Raw genomic sequence first — 24043 nt, forward strand, 5'->3', positions numbered from 1 at the left:
AGTTGACAAAACATTATCCATTGTTCTAGATGAGTTATGAATAGCAGAGGGGAAAAGCTAACAAGATTAAAAATTAAAACATTCCTTTGTCATTTTTTATCCTAAAAAGCAAGCAAACAAAAAATTAGTAAGTTCCTTCCATTAGAGCTTCAGGCAGCCTTTCCCCCCCAACAAATACATAGTAAGGAAGTTTGACAGAAACTGTTAAAATAATATTTCAGCAGAGCTCACTGTATCTGGGGAAATAGTAGTGTAAATCATTAACAGCTGAGGGTTAGATTAACGCACTATTGATGATATCCTCTCCTAGGGACTAATTTTCATCTTCTCGGCTAACAGGAGAAAGTTTCCCACTTCCTTGGAAAGCATGTGATTAGTATTAAAATGGTGACTTGCAATACATCAAACCTGTAGTTGGAACAGATCTTCAGACATATAATAAGAATACCTTTTTAGTTGCTGTGAAGAAATTTGAAGCCAGGGATTTAAAATTTAAGTATGTAATGCAACTTTTAAATTCTCTTAAAAGGAGGAAGAATATTGCGGCTGCAATCCTAAAAACTTTTAGTAAGTAAGGTCTATTGGACACAGTGGGACTTGCTTCCAAGTAAGAATTGATCAAAAACAAGGATAGTAAATTGCTTAAGGATAATTTAAGAGACATTTAAAATTCATGTAAATGTAAAGCTTTAAACTTTTTTAAAATCACTTTAGAAATGGAAACGGGATTGAGACATTAAAGCTCATTTCTTGGGAATAAGTCTCGCTGAACTCAAGGGAGCTGTTCCCTTCTATAAGTAGATGGTTCTGAAAACCTTGACACTAAAAAATAAATTACAAATAAAACTTGCCTAAAATCTTGAAAAGTTTTCAGTGAACCAAGCAAAACAATACTCATTTCTCTGGAAATAACTACCGGTATATATATGCTAGATATGAATATCACCTACAGTTCATGCATTATTTCTTATATTGGTTCATTTCCCCCCATGAAATTAAGAACTACAAGTAAATGTTCACAATAACATTTTGGTAAATGTGAAGTGTTTATGTATATGTTTTATTATATTCAGATCCTAAACTCACCTTATTTATTTGAAAGGAATGAACTTCCATGGAAAAATATAGGATTGCAGCCTGCAATGAAGTATCAGAAAATACCTTTCCGTTGGTTTGACAATATGCTTTTGTATTTAGGCTGTACACTTAATATTGTTTCTTTTTAGCCATGCCTGCAATGAAGATTTCCATTCCTAAAACCAGAACAAGATATAGTTAATCCTGTCAACTTAATATAACTCTCCACACTGTATTGACTACAAAAAGAGGGGAAATTCCTATTGGAATTTTTATTATGTGTGATTCTACATCTTCCTTTGTTGATAACCTTTAAAATTATGCAGCTGTTTCGTATTCATTTTTTAAATAGCTGAAAGTCATTTAACCTATAAGGGCTGCAATTCTTTATACACTTACCATTGAAAACAATGATACATATTTTTGTGTTGGTTGGAGCTTTTCTTTATTTTTAACGGAAACAGCACAGATTTAAAATAACAATAAGCAAGCGTTTACTAGGCTCTGCTAATAATATTCAAAACTCTGCCATTTTTGTGAATTGCTCTTAGCCTAAGGTTGCTTCATAGCCAGTTTTGCATATTGAGGGTAGAAGTGGATCATATTTGCCTTCCTGAGCGAAGTCAGGGAATAGAACTCCCACTCCTTCCTTCCCCTTTCCGCCACCTTGCGGAAAGTTTGGCTTTGTATTGGAGTGTGAAAAGGGAGAAAAAGCCTTGACTCTAGCATGTCAAGCATATTTCAACTCGATTTGTGTCAACTCTAATAAGTTGGTTGACAGAGTAATAAATTGGTTGTCAGCTCGAGAGCTGGCAACTATCCAAAAAATAAAAAGGGGATTTCAGATTGCAGGCAAGCTCTTTTCCTTTTTCAACCTGAGGTTTCCAAAGGCTGCTGCTTTTCCCTCCTTTTTCATAGAGAAAACATTAGGAAATCTTGTTGTTTGACTTTTTCTAGTCGTTTTCCCATTGAGAAATGTAAATTTCAATTTTAAAGTAAGTCTGTAGACTTAGTTACGGTGTGTGCGGGTGACTTCTCAGCAATTTCTGTGAAATAAGAGTGGTGTGGCCAGCTTGTATCTTTGTAAACCACATTGAGGTGTTTGTTTGTTTTTTACAATCAAGTGCTGTATACATTTTATTAAATAAATATTTCCCTTGCGCTGAGGAATGCTCCCTGTTGTTATTAGACAAGAACAGTGTGTTTGTGTGTGTGTGTGTGTGTGTGTGTGAGCGAGAGAGAGAGAGAGAGCAAGAGCAAGAGTGAGATTTCGCTTCATAATCAGAACCAGCAGAACATACATAGCTGCTCATGGTAAGCATAAGGTGGTAAAGGCTGGGTGTCTTTCTAATTTTGTGTTATTCCATGCTCCCCATGGCAGCCATTTTGTGCCCCACAGCAGACACAAGATTCACAATGTGCACACTTAATCCAAAAAGGTTGGCGACCCTTGTTATAAGCAGATTTTATTTGTGTCATATCTTCTGGATTTTAGTCTTTGAAGATCCAACGTTTCCTAGTAGACAGCAATTTATGGATTTTTCACACATTATTTATCTAACCTTTTGCAGAATTGCATATAAGGCAACATTACTCCAAAATAGGTAGAAATTAAAGCCAAGTTGGAATGTTAGTGAATTTTCCTACTATTTTGCAATGAAAATTTGTCAGAGCTTCTGATTATAATCATCTTTCTTGGAGCAAGTGCCATTTATGTAAAAGAGTTTAGTTTCAGGTAAGTAATCAGCTTAATTAACCTCCATTTTTTTCTTGAAACCCTCATTGAAGGGGGGAGTGGAAGGTTTTTTGTTTTTTGGGGAAAAAAGAGTAAGCATTAAATAACTGCTAGGTTGATGACTTTCATAAAATATTATACAAAAAGACATAAGTACTGTAACTGTTGATGCCTTTTGTGATACAATCAATTGTTCTTACAATTGTAGCTATTATGTTTCATTTTTTTGTAATCCAACGATGAATGAAAAATATGCAGAATTTACTTGCGTGACTTTTAAAACCAAAACAAAATCATTTCTTTGCAGTTAGTCTGAATTTTACACTCTGGCTACAACCCATGGAAAAAAGGACTCAAGGGCAAAATGAAAGTTCATAAAAATGGAGGAAACGTATCTGTTCATATTTCTGGATATGCTGCAAAAGCATTACATTTCTTTTATTAACAAGGCCAAAGTGAGAAAACAGTATCCAGTGGCCACAATCCAACACAGAGTCAGGCACTCTTAAGCCCTTTTGATTCAGTAGGGCTTAAGTCCATGTAACTATTCACTGGATAGTGGCCAATAAATGATAACATTGTGTTGCTGGATCCCCCCCTTTTTTCATTTCCTGGGCAGTGAAATGATGTTGAGAATACTTTTTTTTGTTCCCTTTAGAATAGCATTGGTTCTCTTCTCGCCAGTTGTCTGTATGATTAAGAATTTAAGCTAAGACTTGCAAATGCCGCATGCTATAAATTGTAAAAATATGGTTGGTCATATAAAATCATCTTTAACAATATCTGAAGAACAGGACTCTTATGAAAATTAAACATCTTCCAGGTGTTTTGCCTTAGAAAATGGCAGGTTCACCTACCATTGAAAGTTGCATGGAAATTCTCGGTCCATCAACTGCCAAAGTGAAGTTAAACAGATAACTTGAGTGGAAAATCAGGACAGCTGTTGGAGGGCTATGAGTGAGGCACAGGTGGACTATGACAGCCAGAGGTGAAAGAGGGTACTCTCATACTCTTTCTGAATTCTTTTTGGCTTTTGGAATTGTAACCAGGAAACATTGCCGATGCATTTCCCAAATAATAGTTTAGTGTTAACACACTTTGATCATAGTGATTCTTTATAGCTAGAGGAATCAGGTGCGCAGAGCCTTACAGGTAATTTTGGGTCAGTTTAAGACTCCAGCACCACAGTAGCAGCAATCTAATATGCTAACTGCACTTATTTGTCTTGTTTGTCATTTTTTGACTCTTTAATGTTGCCTCTGCTCATTGGGCCACTGCTTCTGTAGATTCAGTTTCATAGGGCCCTGTTGATTTGATTTTGAATAATTTATCTTCACTTTTTTTTGCATTCCTTATGAATTTGTGTTTATTGCTTTAGCAAGTGTTCTTTCACTGTTTTTCTACAACATTTATTTATTTACTGAATTTATATCCTGCGTTTCCTCCTGAAGGAGCCCTGGGTGGAAAACAGATCCGCAAGTTAAAAACAAAAACATTCTTATTCAGTTAAAACATTCTAAAAACAATTACAGTTTAAAAAGTACTCCATCAAATGATCTCAGGGAGGAGCAGTATTCTTCAGCCACCAAATACTGGAATGTTTTCAAATTCCTCCTGAGCATTAGTAATGATGGAGACCTACAACTCAATAGGGAGGGCATTCCACAAATGGGGAACTATCACTGAAAAAGTGATGCAACTGAGTAGTGCAGGTGGCAGCACTGCCAAAAAGGCCTCACTTGTTGATTGTGGGGTTTGAAATGATTGAGAGGAATCTTTTAGGTACTTGGGTTCCAAGCCATTTAGAGCTTTAAATGTCTTATTTGTCACTGCCTCCACATACTTGTCCAACACAGCCTTTTCTGATTCTGAAGGAATGGAAAGAGAGAGCTGCATATCATAGGTATACTGATAACACCACTCTCCAAGTCCCCATATGACTGCATCCAATAGTTTCATATGATGTTAAATAGCACACGAGACTGAATGGATCCTTGATGGATTCTGAAAGGCATGGAGTCAAGCAACAATCTCCTATTACTTGGGAGTAAGCCATATTCATCTAGCTTTTGAGTAAATTTCTTCTGAATAAATGTGCATAGAATTGGGCTGCATGTTGAACTCAGAAATTTTCTTCTGAACTATGCCTTCCAAATTTCAGAGCTTTGTTTATGACCATTGAGCTGGCAGTATACATCTATGTGTGGGACAACTACAGACTTCTGGAACTGCCATGGGACTCACCGTGGACATGGTATTTGACATTCCTTGGAGTAGATTTTGGTTACTACTGGTTCCACCGTATGGCTCATGGTAAGATGTGTTTTGTTTTTTGATTTCTTGTATATTTTTTACTTGTTTTCTCAAGAGATGCCGATGAAAGCACGCTCAGTTGATGCTGCCAGGAATGTATTAATCTTCTCTTTGACAAGTTGCTCCACCATGAATGCCATTTTGGCCATGAGGACTGTCATCCAGTCACCCAGGACCAGACTACTTGTAGGCAGAGTAAGGTGACTGTGTCAGGCAATAGACAATGGGGGTGAAGTAGTGACAACAGTCTACCCCTGCTATGCCCCCTCAGCATGTTTGCAGGCTGTTTTCACTCTCCTGAATGCTGCTTGTATTCCTGTACTCCCTAGTCATGTTCCAGTGCATCACAGACAGTACCCTTGGAACAGGAAAGCTGAGAGGCAGGCAGCCCAGGCTACAAATGCCAGATGCCAGAAGGTATATGTGTGCATTGTTCTGCTCCTATTATGCATGTGGGTCCTGCTGCTGTTGAATTTGGTTGAGGAATGGTGAATTGAAGTAAGATGTTCGAGGACAGAGCTTTGTGTCCCTCAGCTGTCTTCAGCTGCAGTAGAGGATGTTCTCCTTTCCATAGTGTTAGAAGTATGATTCACATACCACTCCATTTCATGTTTCCATTTCAGTTTATGGAATGGAAGGGGCATTAGGTGGTCCCCCCTCCTTTTTAGGCAGCAAAATGTTTTGGGCTAGACATGACTGGATGTAGGCAAGTAGAAACCTCAGAGGCAAGACACAGGCAGGCTGGAAGCTGCAAATTGTAAAGTTTGTCTATGTGAGTGAACCACTGTGACGATCAGGACTTCACTTGTATGGAAAATAACTATATTTTGTGAAACTCCCCTAAGTTGTTGCATTATCTTTAATTACTTGTTTAAAATGCACCATTGAAAAGTTTCAAAAACGCATTGGCGTTTCCCTAAGAGTGAAGTCAGATGTAATGAGAGCAGTGTGGCCTTTTTGTGAGTGTGTTCAATTTGAAGGTTTATTTTTTTTCTTGAGTTAGGAAGCTGGGGTACCCAGTATACTTCTGATTGCCTGGTACCTATGCTGTTGTCAAGAAATCTCTTCCCCTTACCGCCACCAGTCTTTGGAACAATTTTGAAGTTAAATATTTTACTCTCTTTAATTAGCAAGGCAAAGATGAATGAACATATATATATACACACATGAAATTAATTTAAAAATGAAAAAGATTGTCAGCCTTCCTGAAGCATAAAAGGTAGGGGCTAAAACTGAATGGCCGTATAAACATTTAATTTGCTGTTATATATGTTTGTATTTTAAATACTATCAGTCACGTTTAAAGTCCAAAATGGCCTGGGGTGAGCTGGAACATATGAACTTGCATGTACTTTAAGATTTGCTCTCTGGCTCATCCATTCACAAAGATCTGATTGGTAGTTATCAGAAATGGGGTCTTCTCCTTGGTGACATCACAATTATGAAATTCTCTTCTCATGAAAATCTAACAAATGCCCTTTCTTCCCCTTCTTATACAGGTGCTTTGAAACTTCTATTTTTTTGAAAAAAATATTTGCTTTTTTACCTTGTTTTTTAATACCTCTGTGCATTTCTATTGTGTTGTTTGATTTCCAGCATTGATTAATTTGTTTCTTTAAATGTAAGCTGTTCCAAAACATTGGTTTGAAAAGGAAGGTATAAATTATTTAATAATTTTAGGCCAACATGCCTAAAATCAGTAGGGGACCCCTTTTGGGATTAGCGTGAACTTTTGCATTTCCTTCAAATGATAGGAAATAGACATTTCTGTTCAAAGGGGAAACATTCCTAAATCCTCAGATGTGTGGAAAACATTGCTGCAGACTTAAAAACTATAAGGACAGGTAGGAAATTATGATGGGCTGTTGAACTGAGTGGAAGGGTGGGGTGGCTCCTGCTGCTGATGAGAACACTTGTGATGGAAAAAGGAACGGGGTCAGAATCGGGCTAGAACAATGCTGGGAGGGTTTTTGAATTAAGCAGCAGAGGAAGGAGGCAATCGGACATACAGCAATCCTATGGGGAGGAACTCCAGACTTCATTTAGAGAGAGGGGTGGGTGGGTGGGAGATGAGGAAGTGCATGGGAGATGAGACAATGCTAAGGGGAGGGAATATTCATCATAAGGGGTAGCCAAATTCTTTGTGTGGGTGTGAGAGAGATGGGGAATATTTTTCATCAACAACAACATTAACTGTATTGGCAGCACTAAGATGTCCATGATTTCCATTATGAAAAGCTATTATAATACATCTCATCCTGAGCACCTAATCCTATCCACCAAATTTGCATTGACAGAGAGGAAAAGAAAATCTGTTCACTTCTGTTTGGGGGGGAGAACAATTGCCCTTTAAGAGAACACTGTTGAACTCCTATTTTTAAATTATAATTAGACCATTTCATTGCAGGCAATACGATTTTTAAGGTTCAAACTACATGTGACACTCAGTTGCATGATTCTTTCCCCAGATGATTTGTTTCTTTAATGCAAAGCAGCCTTGGAGGAGGCTGTGATCAAGAGCGGGGAGAACAGTAGGGGGGTTGTTTTAACTCCTATCCTTCCTGCCATTAGTCTGCTGAAAATCCTCCCCCCAGCTGCTTTCCCACCTGTGGGGAGAAAAGAGATTAGGTCCTGTCAGGGAAAGAAGCACACAACTGTGTAGTGACAGGATGCATGCATGGTTCATTCTGAAACAGCCTGCTCACTACTACACTGGATGGGTGCCAATTCAGCAAGGTACAAGAATCTCGTGCCATAATAGACACACAGAATAGAGAATTGTCAAGGGAACATCTTTACACTATGGCTGAGGAAACTATCCAGTTCTGTTCTTTAGAAGTGCTGTTTTGGGCAGTTGTATAGGTAGAGGACCACTGTCTTGCTAGTGATTAAACTAGCAAGCGAAGTGGAAAAAACAGCAGTGAAAAGGAGGTTACTAGTCAGTTTGGGGCATCCAGCACCATGTGGGATTGGCAAGATACAGTAATAGCTACTTGTGTTTTGCAAACTTTCAAAGGACTCAGGAGTGCAATGCCTCCCTGCCTCTTTAATGACAAGCCATCCCATGTGAGGCTGTTGAAGAGCAGCAATGTAAACTAAAATTAATGTTACACTAAACATATCTTATTAGTAACTTTTTTAAAAAAATTGCTTTCAGCTTAAAAAACAACAACCAGAAAAGAGACTTCAAAAATGTATTAGAAAGTGCCTTTGAACATGTGAGCCACTGGGAAAAAGCTTAATAGATGGCTTTTCAAATTTTAGCAGACCCAACTACAGTGGTACCTCAGGATGCGAACGGGATCTGTTCCGGAGCCCCGTTCACATCCTGAAGCGAACACAACCTGTGTCTGCGCATGAGCAGGCCATGTTTTGCCACTTCAGTGCATGCACTGAATGCTATTTTGACCGTCTGCGCATGCATGAGCGGCAAAACCCGGAAGTAACACACTCCGTTACTTCAGGTCACCGTGGAGCTCAACCCAAAAATACTTAACTTGAAGCACATTTATCCCGAGGAATGACTGTATTTTAACATTACTAATTCTGAGGCTTTTAAAAAAGGTGGCAAAGCTTTCTGTAGAAGGTGACAGTATAAGGTTTCTCATCTACTGTAGTTACCTTGTTTGTTTTACATATCTTTTGCTTGGTTAATTACAAATACAGTATGTGATGTCTTTCCCCGGTGGCTAAAGGTTTTTATTTTCATTTTAAAGGTGCCAAAATGCTTTTTAGTTCAAGAATGGCAGTGCTCTCCCCAGGATACTGGAGTGTTTTCTAGGTGACGCAAACACACAAATGGATAAAACAGATTTATTCCTCTGCACTCTTCACTTTTAAAAATAGTCAATGGAATGAATTCTGGTGTTTTCAGAATTCGTCTAAGGACTATTGTCATGTTTCACCATATGAATTAGACAAACTAATCTTCCCGTAGTTGCCTGTGAGCAAATAAACTTTTGCAACATTACTGTGGAGAAATTCTAACCCATATGTGATGCTGTTAAAAGTCGACTTTTATTTGGCTATATCTGAATTTCCCAACCTGCAAGCCTCCTGATTTGTCAGGCTGTATTCGTAGGTCACATTTTCTTATCCTCTAACGTTCAGAAATTTAAACCATAGTTTGAAAGATTGGGAAAGCGTGTTCTCATTAAAAGAGAGCATGTGTTGCAGTGGGGGCCAGCCAAGACACCCCTCTGTTGCCAGGCTGTTTGGGATGGTATAGCTCTGGCAGAGACTGGTAGCCTGAGTTGCTGGGGTAATTTTGATGTAACCAATTGGGGGGGGGGAGACAGAGGTTTTTTAAACAGTGCTCGCAGCGATCTGCTTTCTCTTTTGCTGCGTGCACCATATCACCCTCCCACCCTCCCTTAATTTGGGTCTTGTGCATTGACCTTGCTATGCCTGTCATGGGGTCGTCTGCCGTTGGGGCAGGGGCCTGGTAGGAATTTTGTCCATTTGGCTGATTGGCTGGTGCCATTTATTTTTTGCCTACTGCATAGCAAATCGTCACAACTTGTAAGATTGCGGTTAGGCATTGGTTATAATTGGTTGGAGGAGGGGTAAGGATTGGGTGGGCCTGCCCCTCCAATGCTGCTGCTGCAAGGGAATTCCGTTAAAGGAATTCAGGGGCTTGCCATCCTTTTGTCCAAACCCCTGGAATCGGGTTTGGGCCGCGTAAGCCCCTGGGAGCATGCGGGGAGAAGCTGAGGGCCTGTGGCGCAGCTCCAGTTCTCCCCAACATTGTTTCCCCTCACTGACCTTCGCTGGAATCCGGAAGTCAGTTCTGTCCCCAGACGGAGGGGACAGATAGTCCTAACCAATGCCTAAGCAACCACTCACATCCATGTATGTTAATAAAGTTGTGGCCAAAATTATGCCAAAAACCTTAAACAAAAATTCTGTGTGAAGTGTGTGTTGTTGGGATCGGGGTGTCTTGGGGACCTTGACACGCAACAAGCACTATACTTACGTGTTGACACCCCCCTTCCCTCCTATTATGCACTAAGCTTAATAGAATACTTTCTGGTTTGATCAAACCTCAATCCATCATTATGTCTGGCAAGTTGTGATAAGAGTGACTCTTCCAAACTAGGAATCTACATGAGGAGCTCCATGTTGGGCAGAAGATTCTTGCATTGCAGAGCGTTGGACTAGATGACCCTCATGGTCCCTCCCAACTCTAAAAAGGTAAAGGACCCCTGACAATTAACTCCAGTTGTGAATGACTGGGGTTGCAGTGCTCATCTCGCTTTACTAGATGAGGGAGCTGGCGTACAGCTTCCGGGTCATGTGCCAGAAGTAGCTTAGTCATGCTGGCCACATGATCCGGAAAAACTGTCTGCGGACAATGGAAACCAGAAACCAGAGCACCGAAACCAGAGCAACACACAGAAACACTGTTTACCTTCCTGCCGGAGCAGTACCTATTTATCTACTTGCACTTTGACGTGCTTTTGAACTGCTAGGTTGGCAGGAGCTGGGACCAAACAACAGGAACTGACCCTGTTGCAGGGATTCGAACCGCTGACCTTCCGATTGGCAAGCCCAAGGCTCAGTGGTTTACACCACAGTGCCACCTATGTCCCCCACTCTTATAGTTCTATAATTCTGTGATTTTATAATCAAACAGTTTGGAGAGAATCACTCAAACTAAGAGGGCAGCATAGCTGCTGTTTCAAGCGGTGGGAAAGTCAGCCTCCCACTTGGTATTTTTTGGTTCTGCTTTGTTTTTAACTAAAAGAAATTATTGGCCATTTAATCTTCCCCCACCAGAACATTTGGAAAATTCACTTTGCTAAAGTTGCGCTTTACAGGGGAATGGTAGACTCCAGAAATATGTGTTTGAGGGAGGAGATAATTTTAGCCTGACTTAAAATAATGTAACATTTATTTTAAATAGTGGTATTAGTATCTGAATTGTCTGTGCTGAACTTTAAAACTTAGTTACATAATAAAATCAAATGTGTCGGTTGTATGGCCCTTGTAGTTTAAATGTGTCAAGTTAAACCACAATAAGAAGACTTCAGACTACTTATATTTATGCTTACCGGCATCCTAGGGAAAAAGGTAAAGTTCAGTTTATAAAACCTGGGCAAATAAGGATGTAACTTTTTCTTTTCTCCCTTGGGCTGAATCTCAGCTGAAATAACTGACAATTTCTGGACTTGCAGGAGGAAATGATGAGCTAAGATAAATATCCAGATGTTTGCTGGCCAGATGGATAATGTTACATTTTGGAAGACAATGGTATACCTGTGTCTCCTGACAGGAAGTTGTAAACACACACAACCTTTTTATCTCTGTAGTCTTGATGAAAGTTTGTCTCACTTTTTTAAAATATAAAAGTGTGCATTTTTTTTATAACTAAACCTACAACGGTTCCAAATAAGAAATCCTTGCAGCATGGAGGCACAGCTTTGAAATGGTGGCTGCATCTGTCAAAGTTAATTTAACACTCTCTGTGCATTGATTTCAGTTCATGGGAGACTTGGCTTCCAGAAGTGCCTTTCCAGCATTAGGAAATAGGTGTGCCATCTTTTCCCATGCTTCCTAGGGTCTGTTCTCATGTTTCAGGTTATTTATGTCCAAAACTGGAAACCTTGACTTTTCACCTGTCCACACCAATTCAGCTCCCCTTAATTGTTTGGTTACATTTCAATCAAATTATTGAAAGTAATATTAAAAAGTAATGGTTTGTATCCAAAGTCAGTCATACTCGTAATAAGCCCATTGAAATGATTGAGCATGACTTATTTAGGTCCATTAATTTCAGTAGGTCTACTCTAAGTAATAGTTGAATACCACCCTATGTAAATGAGACGCGGGTGGCGCTGTGGTGTAATCCACTGAGCCTTGGGCTTGGCAATCGGAAGGTTGACGGTTCAAATCCCCACAACAGGGTGAGCTCCCGTTGTTCAGTCCCAGCTCCTGCCAACCTAGCAGTTTGAAAGCACGTCAAAGTGCAAGTAGATAAATAGGTACCGCTCTGGTGGGAAGGTAAATGGCGTTCCCATGCATTGCTCTGGTTTTGCCAAAAGTGGCTTAGTCGTGCTAGTCACATGACCCAGAAAAACTCTGCAGACAAACGTCGGCTCCCTTGGCCAGTAAAGCAAGATGAGCGCCGCAACTCCAGAGTCATTCATGACTGGAGTTAACTGTCAAGGGTCCTTTACATTTACTTTTTACCCTATGTAAATTATTCAGCAGTGTAAACTCATATGAAGTATAGCTTCTCAACTCCTAGAGAGCCACATATGCTGGTTTTTCATGTAGACTGGATACATCCAGAAGGTGGAAAATAGCGTTGAGGTGAAATGGAGGGTACTTTTTAAAAAACAGAAACAAAACAACAGACTCTTTAAAAAAGCATCCACTTTTGGTTAATTTCATGGGGTGGCTATGAATAGGATGAAGGGTGTTTGCCTTTGCAGATTAAGGACTCTGTTTCTTGCCCTCAGTCTGTATTGGTTTTGTGACATCAGGTATAGCCAGGTCTGGGGAGAGCCTTAGCTCAGTTGCAGTCTCACCTGCTCTGTCTGTGGAAGGTCCCAGATTCAATCCCTGGTATTATCAGGTAGGGCTGGGAGAGACCCCTGTTTGAAATCATGGAGTGCCACTGCCAGCCAGAACTCAGCTAGATGGACCAGTGGTCCAATTCAGTACAAGGCATCTGCCTGTGTTGCTATGGTTAAGCGATTTAGTGATGTCATGCTGGGTATGGTAACCCTGATTGGCTGGAATTGCATAGTCAGCAAGGAGGATGAGGAGGGGATTTTAAAAATTGGTGCCAAAACAGCAGCTGATTAAGGCTGTAAATGATGAGGAGCAAGGAATAGATGGAATGTTGCTATTTTAAAACTGAATTATGTTTATAAACCACTTAAGAGATTTTTTTTACAACTTAGCAGTATTCAATTTCTGTTAAATAAATATAAATAAATAGAAAAGAAAAACTTGGTACAGCACTGAAGAAGCTTAAAAATTGAATTTTCATGTCCCCCTCTAAATTGTTTTATGGATAGGTCTGTAGAAAGCTTTTTGTTGAAATAGGGAGTTTCCAGCTCTTTAAAATGTGGAGCTGATGGGATTGAAAGGATATATAATCCTAAATCAAATTAAAAGGTGTCTCAGTTTGCTATTCTGGGCCACGTAGAAAAGTGTTGTTCATCTATTTGCTAGTGAATGAGCATTGTGTCTCCAAACTATGCTTTGAGCTAATTACATTTTAGGCAAAACGCTGATGCAAACATGATGTTGCACCATTGAAAGAAAAGAGAGGGAGAAATTCAAGAGGAGGGGAAGGAAAGGAGAAGGTGCAGATGAACCTAAACAGTGCTTCTGATTCCCTTATCAGAATTAGATTGGGCAACATTATGCTTGCACTAGTCCTGGGTCACTGATTCCTACTAGTTTCACATCCTCCATTTTCTTCTTTTTATCCCATTCTTCATTTTCTGTAATCCCAGGAGGATTGCAACATGTAGTCTAGGATATACTGACTCTTGAATTGTTATCTGATAACCAATAAAACAAGCACTATTTTGTGTCTGGTTTCCCATCACCTGTATTCTTTGAAGAGAAGCTAAGTATCATAAAATAATCAGAATATGTATTACAGTTGTATATACAGTGCATCGGATTTTGAGATTCCTTGCAGATTCCCTGATGCTTCTGTTAAACATGTGCTTGGCAAAAGTTGGGGTGGGGGGCTACATTGAGTCTCCCCCCCCAGCTACATTCTAGACAGTATCTGTAGATCAAAACGTATTTTAAAAATAATAAATCATAAATAAAATTGGTACTTGGTCAAGAGAAGGTTATTATTCATATTACTTTTGTCCATCCCACATTTAGATAATATGGTATCTTGACTGATATCTTACTTGATAATATATTCCACCCGTCTAACAGCATACATTTCCATATAAATATGGAATCACAGGATCATTTGTTTGCATGAATGTATGCACTATTCATATGCCCTTTCCCAAGACTAGCATGTACCAATGTGGGGGAAAAAATCATTACAGCTGATAACTCTGTTTTTAAACCTCTTATGAATTGGTGGAGACAATGTTTTCCAGTGGGTAAAGTATTTAGATTAGTTCTGAGCTGTAATTATGGGCATTCACTTAACTTTCTTTGACTTCCTTAGGATTGCATAAAGTACAAAAGTCGATCTAGCAACTGATTACAGTATGAAACATAGATGGTTTAATTCACAGAATCATATCAACACACAATAATAAAGGCCTCCCTTTATAGAGAGCGCCTCAAGATCTACACATAGGCGCCGACTCCATGGGGCCTGGAGGGGGCCCGAGCCCCCTCAAAAATTCGTTTGGGGGGGCTCCGCCCCCCAATAATTTAAGAAAATTATTAGTTATATTATGCTTTGTAAAATCACAAAATTATGTTGGTATTTTTTATTTTCCTTGTTGGACAATAGTTACCTTTTAAAATACATTCAGTAATGAGTTAAAACAAAGCCACTCCCGATCTAGAGAGGGGGTGGGGTTGCGGGCTCTCGACCCATCAACAATCTCGCGGGGCTGACGCCAGCCCCGCGAGAAGCGGGGATTCCCCCTAGCTCATTAATATTCACCGCCCACGGCGGCAGCCAATCGGCTGCCGCAAAGGGCGGGCCCTCACAGGTTCACATAAGGTCGGGGCAGCCCGGGGCTCGCCCCTTTCGTTCCCCCAGCAGCAGCAGTTTGGAGGTCTTGGGCCCCCCCAATATTTTTTATAAGTCGGCATGGGCCCCCGCCCCCCCCCAATATTTTTTATAAGTCGGTGTCCCTGGATCTACATATGATTCTATGCTAAACAGCCATGTTATTAGAGTTTATTATTAAAAGAGATGCATATAAGGCATCTGACAGTATCAATTTTAAGGCTTTAGTGCACAATAGCACCAGGAATCTAAAATTAAAACTGTTATTAGAAGCAGTTGAAAGGATGCACTGAGCTGAAGCTGTGCCTTGCAATCTTGGCTATTGTTATATTATTGCAGAGTCCCACAGGCAAGCAAACATGAACAGTACAGAGACTTCACATCCTGGCTCTTTTGATTCTTTTGTCCGCCCTCCAACCTGCACGGCCAGGAACCTTCAGTTGAGAAAGATTTATGAAGGCCTCACTAACAGGGTCAACCCTGTTATATCATCAGAGGGATCCTTCTTAAAAATAATAACATCCATCCACAGCTCTGTAGGGTGGCCTTTCTTGGCATCAGCATTTTGTGTTTGTCTTAACAATCTGTGCACACAAAAGCTCACCCCCACTCCCTTAACTCCAGTGAGAACGTCTATCAATTCTGTTAGGCACAGTAGCTCAGGTTCTTGTTATCTGTCAGCCCTGTGTCATCTGAGGTAACTGATACATTGGAGAGGTGCTGTAAACTTCAAAGGGGCAGAATTGTGCATCCTGAGGAGACATGCTTAGATTTAGAGGTTTCCACATCAGAAGATATAAACAGAAGGAACCAACTGCTTAAGAAAAGAATTTATCTCTCACACTTACAAACCACTCCTGCAAATAAGCATGTTAGTTAGCGTACATTGCAGAGATTCCAAATTGCCAACCAAGGTTAAATATTCACAGATGTACTACAAGACAGAAGTATTTTTTAGATAGATAATATGTAAATGATGGATCATCTCTCACACAGTGACCTTCCTTGCAGTTCAAGCTTAATCGTTTGGCTGAACTAATCAAAATGTATTGTTGTTCATAAGAATGACAAAATAAATGAGGATATTATGTTTTTGTATTGCTTCCTCATAGACAATGGCCTTTTATTTACTGTGATTTCATAAACTGCTTCTTTGCACTCAGCCTTTCAAACTAATTTTGTCTCCTGTGTTGGGAGTTTAAACAAAAGAGAATATATTCCTGGGTACTTAGCCAGGGATTTTGGAGAGTTAATACTCCCACTCTTCTTTGTCAAGTGCCATGGGGATTTCTAACATCCGCACAACAGACAGGAACTTGGTTTTATGCCTTAAAAAGTGGATGGATTTTTTCCACCACATAATCTGTACTGCAATTACCAATAAAAAAGTAGTATTTAAGTACTATAAACTGAACAATCTGCAAGCAGGTCTATTTTTTAAAAGTAAGACATGAACCTTGAAGTAAAAAAAATGGGGGGGAAAACACACAGGGAATTTACATCAAGTTTCACAGTGAATATAGAAATCACCAAAATGGATAGATGGCCAGGTCCTAAGGCTATACGAAAGGGCAGGGGGACTGTGTATGTTTTTGAAGCCCAGTCCCTTAAGCATTGTTGGCCATGTTATGTTCTTTCTGCTGTGTGTTCTGTGGCTTCTGCAGAGTGTGCACCTGAATCCAAGCTCAATGGGTGTTCTGGGGCACATACCTTATTGGCAAGTATATCATGCCAGTCACTCTGATCTGTGAACTGGGCCCCATGAACTTTAGCCTTTAGCTTGCAAAAAGGACACTAGTCTTTTGTGATGGGTGTGAGTGCATTTTGTGGTAATTGCAGATTTCCGTCCTCCTTTCCTAATTCAGTTTGTCTTTATGCGGGTCTTTCGTATTGCTCTTCATGTTCTCAACTGAGAAACCTACCGGTAACTTCTGGAAATACACCAAAGTTTTAACAGTGTATCAGGAAGGATTCTGTAATCCATTTGTTTTTACTTTTATTTTTTGTCTCTTCACTCATTTTGCAAATGCATGAATGTGAAGAGCATTTGCATTTTATGCATGCAAGTTTAATGACAGATTAATTTATTTAGCTTTTTCTTTTTCTTTTTAATCCCGGTAGTTTTCTTTTGGAGGATTTAGGACCAAACTAGATGAAAAGTGATATGGAATCGCATGTTGTGTATTTTGGTGGGGATTTTTAAAAAGTGGTTCCCCCCACCCCCAATTTATACAGGTGAGCTGTTGGGTGCCAATAAAAGCCTGAGGAGCTATTTTCATTGGGAATCTGTTGCGGGGAAAGAATTAAATTTCCCTTCCTTGCATATCACAGTCCTGGTCACACTCCTCTATTGCTGCCATTTAACAGCAGATATGTGAAAAGCATATTTGACATGGTCTCAGGGCACCCCCCCCCAATATTGAGGGGGTCACCAGGCACCTCCTCATGCCCCAGTCTCCATCCAGCAGCCCAGGAGCTGGGTCAGGGCTGGGAAGAATGAGGGAGATATTTGCCTTCCCTTGTCCCAGCCTCCTCCCAACAGCCCAGGAGCTGCCAAACTGTATTTATGCTTGAGAATTTTAAAGCAGGGATCTGCAGCAGTAAAAATTGAATATAGATGCAAGAAATAATAATAATTAACATACTGAATAAACCCAATAAATACGTGCTACTGGGGTGTCTACATTAAGGCTGTTGTATAAGAGCTAGAGCATATGTTGAGTTTCCTATGGGGAAACTGCCGAAAAAACTCTCTATGGAGAGTTTACTGTCAACCTCTAGCAGGGACCTTGAGATTCTCCATATGGCGCTCTGCAGCCTAGGGAGGTGGAATGGAGAACTTTCTCTGAGGAGGACCTCTTAGATGACATTCCTTTTGCATATGTAATAATAAAAACTGACTCCTAAAATGGTTTTTGCTATTTGCAGTTTTTATAAGTTACTTGTATTAAATTTGCTGTCCAATTAATTTACTTGGTAAAAATGTTTTAAAGTCAGTCAATTTAACCAATGAATCAACTAAACATTTCAGCCCTAATAAGAAGCCATATGTCCACAGGGTTTTTCTGCTGTGTTGCTCATCTTTTAAACAATTAAACAACCAAGAAGAGCCCTTCATGTTATTTATGCATCTTGTAATCAGACAGACCAGTTAAGGCAAACTGCTTGGATTCATGCAGGTTAGTCCTCTAAAGCCAAAGGGATTTGATCCATTTTTAAACAGATCAGCTTGACTGTGCTAGTAGACCACATTATGAAAAATTAAGTTCTTAAAGCATAGCATCTTAGCATAAAGGAAACAATTGAGGCTTAAGTAAATATTTTTTTAAAAAAACTGAACTCGTGAACGTGGCTTTAAAAATTGGCACAGGACACCAAGCAGCGTTGCCATTTGTGTTGATATTCTGTGATGTGACCAGAGTCCCAAAATCCAGTGGTTGTTTTGCTTGGCTCAGTTGAAGCATCACATTCCTCAGGCTTTTGCACCCCATTGACTGTACTGGTGACAAGATCTTTAAGTCACTCAGCAGACTGAAAGTCAACAGCTAGTACACATATTGCTCACATGTGCTAAACTTTACAGTCTGTTTTGCCAAGCATTTCTTTTAAGATTCTTTTTTTCAAGAGCATTTTTATTTTAAAAATAAATAAATAGCAATAAGCAATTTCTTTTACTTCGTGTTTGCTTGTTTGTTTAAAAATTCATTGTCAGCTAAATAGTTACATCTTGCACTTTAAAAAAATATTCCAAAGGTGTCTGCTGAGAGAACTCTACTGCTGTATCATTCCAGTTTTAGTATATGTGCTCCTGGAGTGAGCATGGACTGCCTTCTTTGGAGTCAATGTCCCTCTCTCAATTCAAAATTCAGGAAGCATGTAACATTTACAATATTCATGTCAACAGTAAAAATATATATAAGAACAATTAACTTGAATTATTTCTTAGCTCTGGAGTAATGTTAAAATTATACAATACAATTAATTAGATGAACATCTCAATTATTTACAAACCATTGTTTGTATGTGTGATGGGACGATGAGCTGCTTGTGCGTAAAACGCAAGTCCCTCAGAGTTTGATCAGGCTTTCAAACCTCTGCCTGTGACGGAGCCCCTCCAGCATGGCTGCGTCAATCACTAGTAGAATCCGAAAGTGGCTGCTTTCGGAAACGTTTCCAACATAAAAGCTCCTTAACGGAAACACGTCGTCTGGCCTCTCGGCGTGACAGTTTCCGTCGAGGTGTGGGTGTCCCTATAGGAGGTCCTGAGACCTCCCCACTGGTTTCGCTTGAAGCGTCTCTGAGCCATCCCTCCGACTCACTTTCCCTTGGAGTTCTTGCTCGCCCTCTACTGGTTCCCTCTTCCGCTGCTACTGCTCTCTCACCCTCAGTGAGCCTTTGCGCCTCCGGCGCTTTAGATGTCAGTTCCCTGACATCCACCTCCCCTCCAGGGCCCCCTTCACCCCCTCCCGTCTCCTCTCCTACTGGCGGTGAGGAGGTAAAACCCTTGAAAGAACCTCCCTCATCTTCCGACGTCGCGAACACTTCCTTCCACTTGTTGCTGTTCCTACTCTCTAGGTACTCTTCGTCATCAGAGTCCACTCCCTCTTCCAACTCCGACTCCGCGAACCCTTCCATTTCCTCTTCCTCATCGGTGGTGCCGAAATACTCCCTCCTAAACCTTGCTATCGGCTGAGGTTTCCTCGGGAACCTTTGATGGAACGTTTCTGTTAAAACCTCATCATTGACTTCCTGCGCACTTACCCAGGTGTTTTCTGACTCCGGTTCCCCTTCCCACGCCACTAAATACTCCACCTGATTTCCCTTCCACCTGGAATCGAGGATTTCCTCTACATGGTTGCGGCGTTCCCTCTCTTCCAAGGCTGGTCCCCTGACGTGCTCCCCTTCACCTCCTCCCCTGTATGGTGACAGTAACGACCTGTGGAACACTGGGTGCAATTTCATGTGATTGGGTAATCGGAGTTTGAAAGCTACCGGGTTGACCTGCTGAATCACCTCAAAGGGTCCCAATCTTCTGGGCCTCAGTTTCTTACAACCCCCTTTGAACGGCAACCCTTGGGTTGACAACCACACTTGATCCCCCACCCTTATGGTTTCACCTTCCCTTCTGTTCTTGTCTGCCTGCTTCTTATATTGTGCCTTAGCCCTTTCTAAGTTGAGCTGGAGCTGCTGATGGATGGCTTCCATCTCTTCTACAAAATGTTCAGCCGCTGGGACGCTCCATCTCTCCCCTCCTTCCCCTGGAAATGCCCTGGGGTGACACCCGTAATTAGCCAAAAAGGGACTCATCCCTGTGGACACATTCTCCGCATTATTGTAGGCAAATTCTGCCAACGCCAACTTTTCGACCCAATCGTTCTCTCTGTCATTGACATAACACCTAAGATATTGTTGAAGAATGCCATTTGCCCTTTCCGCCTGCCCGTTGGTTTCAGGGTGCCGGGCAGTTGAAAAATTGACTTCCACGTGTAACAAGCTCATGAGCTTCCTCCAGAACCTGGAAGTAAATTGTTTGCCTCGATCTGAGATCACCCTCGAGGGAGCCCCGTGCAACCTAAAGATATGTTCCACAAACAACTTCGCCGTTTCTTCCACTGTGACTGCATGTGAGCATGCTACAAAGTGGCACATCTTAGTTAACAGGTCTACTACTACCATGATGGCTGTTTTCCCCTTGGACCTTGGCAGATCCGTCATAAAATCTATTGATATCGCTTCCCAAGGCCGTTCTGGTGTGGGTAAAGGTTCTAATAACCCTGCCGGCGCCCTTCTTTCCCCTTTGGCTCGCTGACATTGGTCACACCCTCTTACATACTCCCTTACATCTTCCCTCACCTTAGGCCACCAAAATTCCCTGGTAACCAACCACATGGTCTTGTGTTGCCCAAAATGTCCCGCCGTGGGGCTATCATGCAACTGCTTGAGTACTCTCCCCCTCAATTCACCTTCGGGTATATACAGTGCCCCTTTGTAATACAATGCCCCATTTCTTTCCTCAAAACCTCCGGGGCTCTCGCCCTCCCCCCTGAGACCTCTGAGCTTATCCTGGGCATATTCATCATTTTCCGTTTCCTCCACCAGTTCTCGTTGCCCCACCATCGCCGCCCCACACACCCAGCGGTCCTCCGGGATGACATGTCTCTCTTCGATCACCCCCTCCCCTTCCCAATATTCTGGTTTGCGTGAGAGCGCGTCCGCCCTGACGTTTTCTGGGCCTGGCACATAACAAATCTCAAAGTTAAATTTGGAGAATTCCTGTGCCCATCTCACTTGTCGTTGGTTGAGCACTCGAGCTGTTCTCCAATACTCTAAATTTTTGTGGTCGGTGCACACTTGCACCTTGTGTTGTGCCCCAATTAATAAATGTCTCCACCTCCGGAATGCTTCGTGAATGGCAAGTAGTTCCCTGTCATACACCGTGTAATTCCTCTCGGACTTATTCAGCTTCCGCGAGAAGAAGGCACACGGTCTCCACTCCGACGCACTCCTCCCCGGTTGAAGAAGGATCGCCCCTACCGCCCGGTCGGATGCATCTGTTTCCACTCTCATGGGTTTTCGTAAATCCACATGCAGAAGTTGTTCTTCCGAGGCGAAAGCCCTTTTCAGTTCTTCAAAGGCTCGATCCGCCTCTGCCGTCCAAACAAATTTCTTCTTGCTGCTGAGACAGTCGGTGATGGGCGCCGTCAAGTGGGCAAAGTTCTTGATGAACTTCCGATAAAAGTTCCCAAATCCCAAGAATCTTTGCACGTCCTTCTTGGTCTTCGGTGTCTTCCATTCCAGTACCGCTTGGACCTTGCCTGGATCCATGGCCAATCCCTTGTCTGACAAGCGGTACCCCAGGAATTCCACCTCCTTGGTATGAAACTGGCACTTCTCCAGTTTCACCCACAGCTGGTTGGCTTGCAGCCTGCCCAACACTTCTCGAACGTCCCTCACATGCTGTTCCTCATTTTCCGAATACACCAACACGTCGTCTAAAAAGGCCACACAATTCTTGTAGAGCAAAGGTCCCAGAACGTGGTTTATAAAAGCTTGAAAACACGCGGAGCCCCCTTGTAGACCGAAGGGCATAACGAGGTATTCAAAGGCTCCCAACGGGGTAAACATGGTGATCTTCCATTCATCTCCCTTCCTTATGCGTATCAGATTGTACGCCCCCCGCAGGTCCAGTTTTGTAAAAATCTTTCCCTTCCTTACTCTGGTCAAAATGTCATCAATTCGGGGCATAGGGAAAGCCAGGGGCTCCGACACTGCATTGAGGGCCCTGAAGTCACACACCAGTCTCGGTTTGTCTGTGTTCTTTTTGTCCACAAAGAACACTGGGCTGCCCCCCACCGCTCGGGACTCTCTGATGAAACCTCGCTTCAAGTTTTTGTCAATGAACTCCCTCAGCTCCTGCATCTCCCTGTCTGACATGGCGTACAGCTTGCCTACTGGGAGTTGGTTGATTTGACAGTCAAAGGGTCTATGCGGTGGCAGTTTGTCTGCTTCCCTTTCGCTGAATACGTTGCTCAGATCTGCGTATTGCGGGGGCACCTTCCCTTTGTCCATCACTTCCATCCCCGCTAGGGTGACTCTGTCTCCTCCCGAAACCTTCCCCTCCTTGCAGTGTTCTAGGCAATGCGCTGACCCAAAGGAGACCACCCTCTGATGCCAGCCCACTAGCGGATCGTGTAGCGCCAGCCAGCTCATCCCCAAAATGATGGGCGCTCCTCCCAGGATGGCCACATTAAACGCTATCTGTTCGGTGTGCCTTGCCACTCTCATTATCATCAGGACAGTCTGTTGGCTAACTTCTCCCCCCAACAGCTCTCTGCCGTCAATCGTAGTCACCTGCAAGGGGTTACTTAAAGGGATAGTCTGTATCTGGTGCTCAGCTGCAAACTCCTTACTCATGAAATTACAGGAGCTGCCTGAATCCAAAAGCGCCTTGACCTTTAGTGGGTGTCCGTTTGGCAGTTCTAGTAACACCTCTATCACTAAAGCGGGTCTGGGGGGTTCTGGCATGGGCACTTTCATTGCTCTTTGGCCTGGCTGCTGTGCCCCAACGGTGGCAGCCAGGCGTTGGCTTTTACTTGCTCCTTGCCTTCCTCTTCCTTTCCCCCAACAGCTCCTGCCATCCCTTGCCATTCCTTTCTTTGTGGGCAAACTCTGGCAAAGTGCCCTGGCTGTTGGCAGAGATAACATCTCTTGGCGCTCTTTCCCTCCTTTTTCCGCCCTTCACTGGGATTTGAAACTGCGCGCGCCCGCGCTGTTCCAACTTCCATCGGCTCTGCCGGCGGGAAAGGTGGCTCTGGAATGTCTGGAATGCGGAACTCCCTCCAACGGTCTCCTTTCCCTTCCCGCTTTTCCATAGCCCTCGCCTCCTGGCGCGCTCCTATGGCCAGCGCAGATTTGGTTAACTGGTCCATAGACTCCGCCCTGGGGCCCCGGGAAAGCTCATCTTTGACGGTTGAAGAAAGCCCCTCTTCGAAAAGCATTTGGATGGGCTCCGCCGATAGGTCCCACCCCAATTTGTGAATCAACATGGTAAATTCAGTCCAGTACTCACGGACAGATCTGCTTCCTTGCTGGCAAGCCATTAACTGCCTTCGCACCACCCCCTGCTCAATATCGCTGGAAAACATCAGGTCCATGGCACGAAAAAACTTCCTCGTGTCCTTTAAGATCTCATTATTCGCTGCCATCAGGGGTCTAACCCAATCTTTCGCCCCGGATTCGAGATGGCCAATCACATACGCCACTCGCGATTCCTCATCGGGGAAGTCATCAAACTGCAAGTTTAGAGCGTATTGCATCTCTGTTCTAAAGGCATGATAGTTCCTGGGATCCCCCCCGAATTTCTGCACCAATCCTGGCACCTTTCTGGCGAGCGGGGTGGTTTTCTCCTTTCCCTTTTCTGCATCCTGAGCCCTCCTCTCCTCAAGCCTCGCCGTTTGCAGCGCCAACTGGATCTCCAACGCCCTGTACCTTTCTTCCAGGCTTGGACCTCCTCCAGCTGCTCCTGCTTCCCCGGTTCCGGCTGGATTGCTCATGATGCTTCTCCCTGCACAAGCTGGCTTTCGGAGACTTTCGGATTGCTGTGATGGGACGATGAGCTGCTTGTGCGTAAAACGCAAGTCCCTCAGAGTTTGATCAGGCTTTCAAACCTCTGCCTGTGACGGAGCCCCTCCAGCATGGCTGCGTCAATCACTAGTAGAATCCGAAAGTGGCTGCTTTCG

The 24043-nt window shown here is 42.4% G+C and overlaps 1 protein-coding gene across 2 annotated transcripts in view; it reads left to right on the forward strand.

The window, feature by feature from the left end:
• The window catches only part of AGMO (alkylglycerol monooxygenase), a 128731-nt gene that overhangs the window by 6347 nt on the left and 98341 nt on the right, over positions 1 to 24043 (forward strand). For both annotated transcript variants that reach the window (XM_081883369.1, XM_081883370.1), the window contains exon 3: positions 4974 to 5125. In XM_081883369.1, the coding sequence (XP_081739495.1) occupies positions 4974 to 5125 (152 nt within the window). The remainder of the gene's footprint in view (positions 1 to 4973; positions 5126 to 24043) is intronic.

The sequence above is a fragment of the Podarcis melisellensis genome (assembly GCF_964234715.1).
Source record: "Podarcis melisellensis genome assembly, chromosome: 12".
NCBI classification, from domain to species: Eukaryota; Metazoa; Chordata; class Lepidosauria; order Squamata; family Lacertidae; genus Podarcis; species Podarcis melisellensis.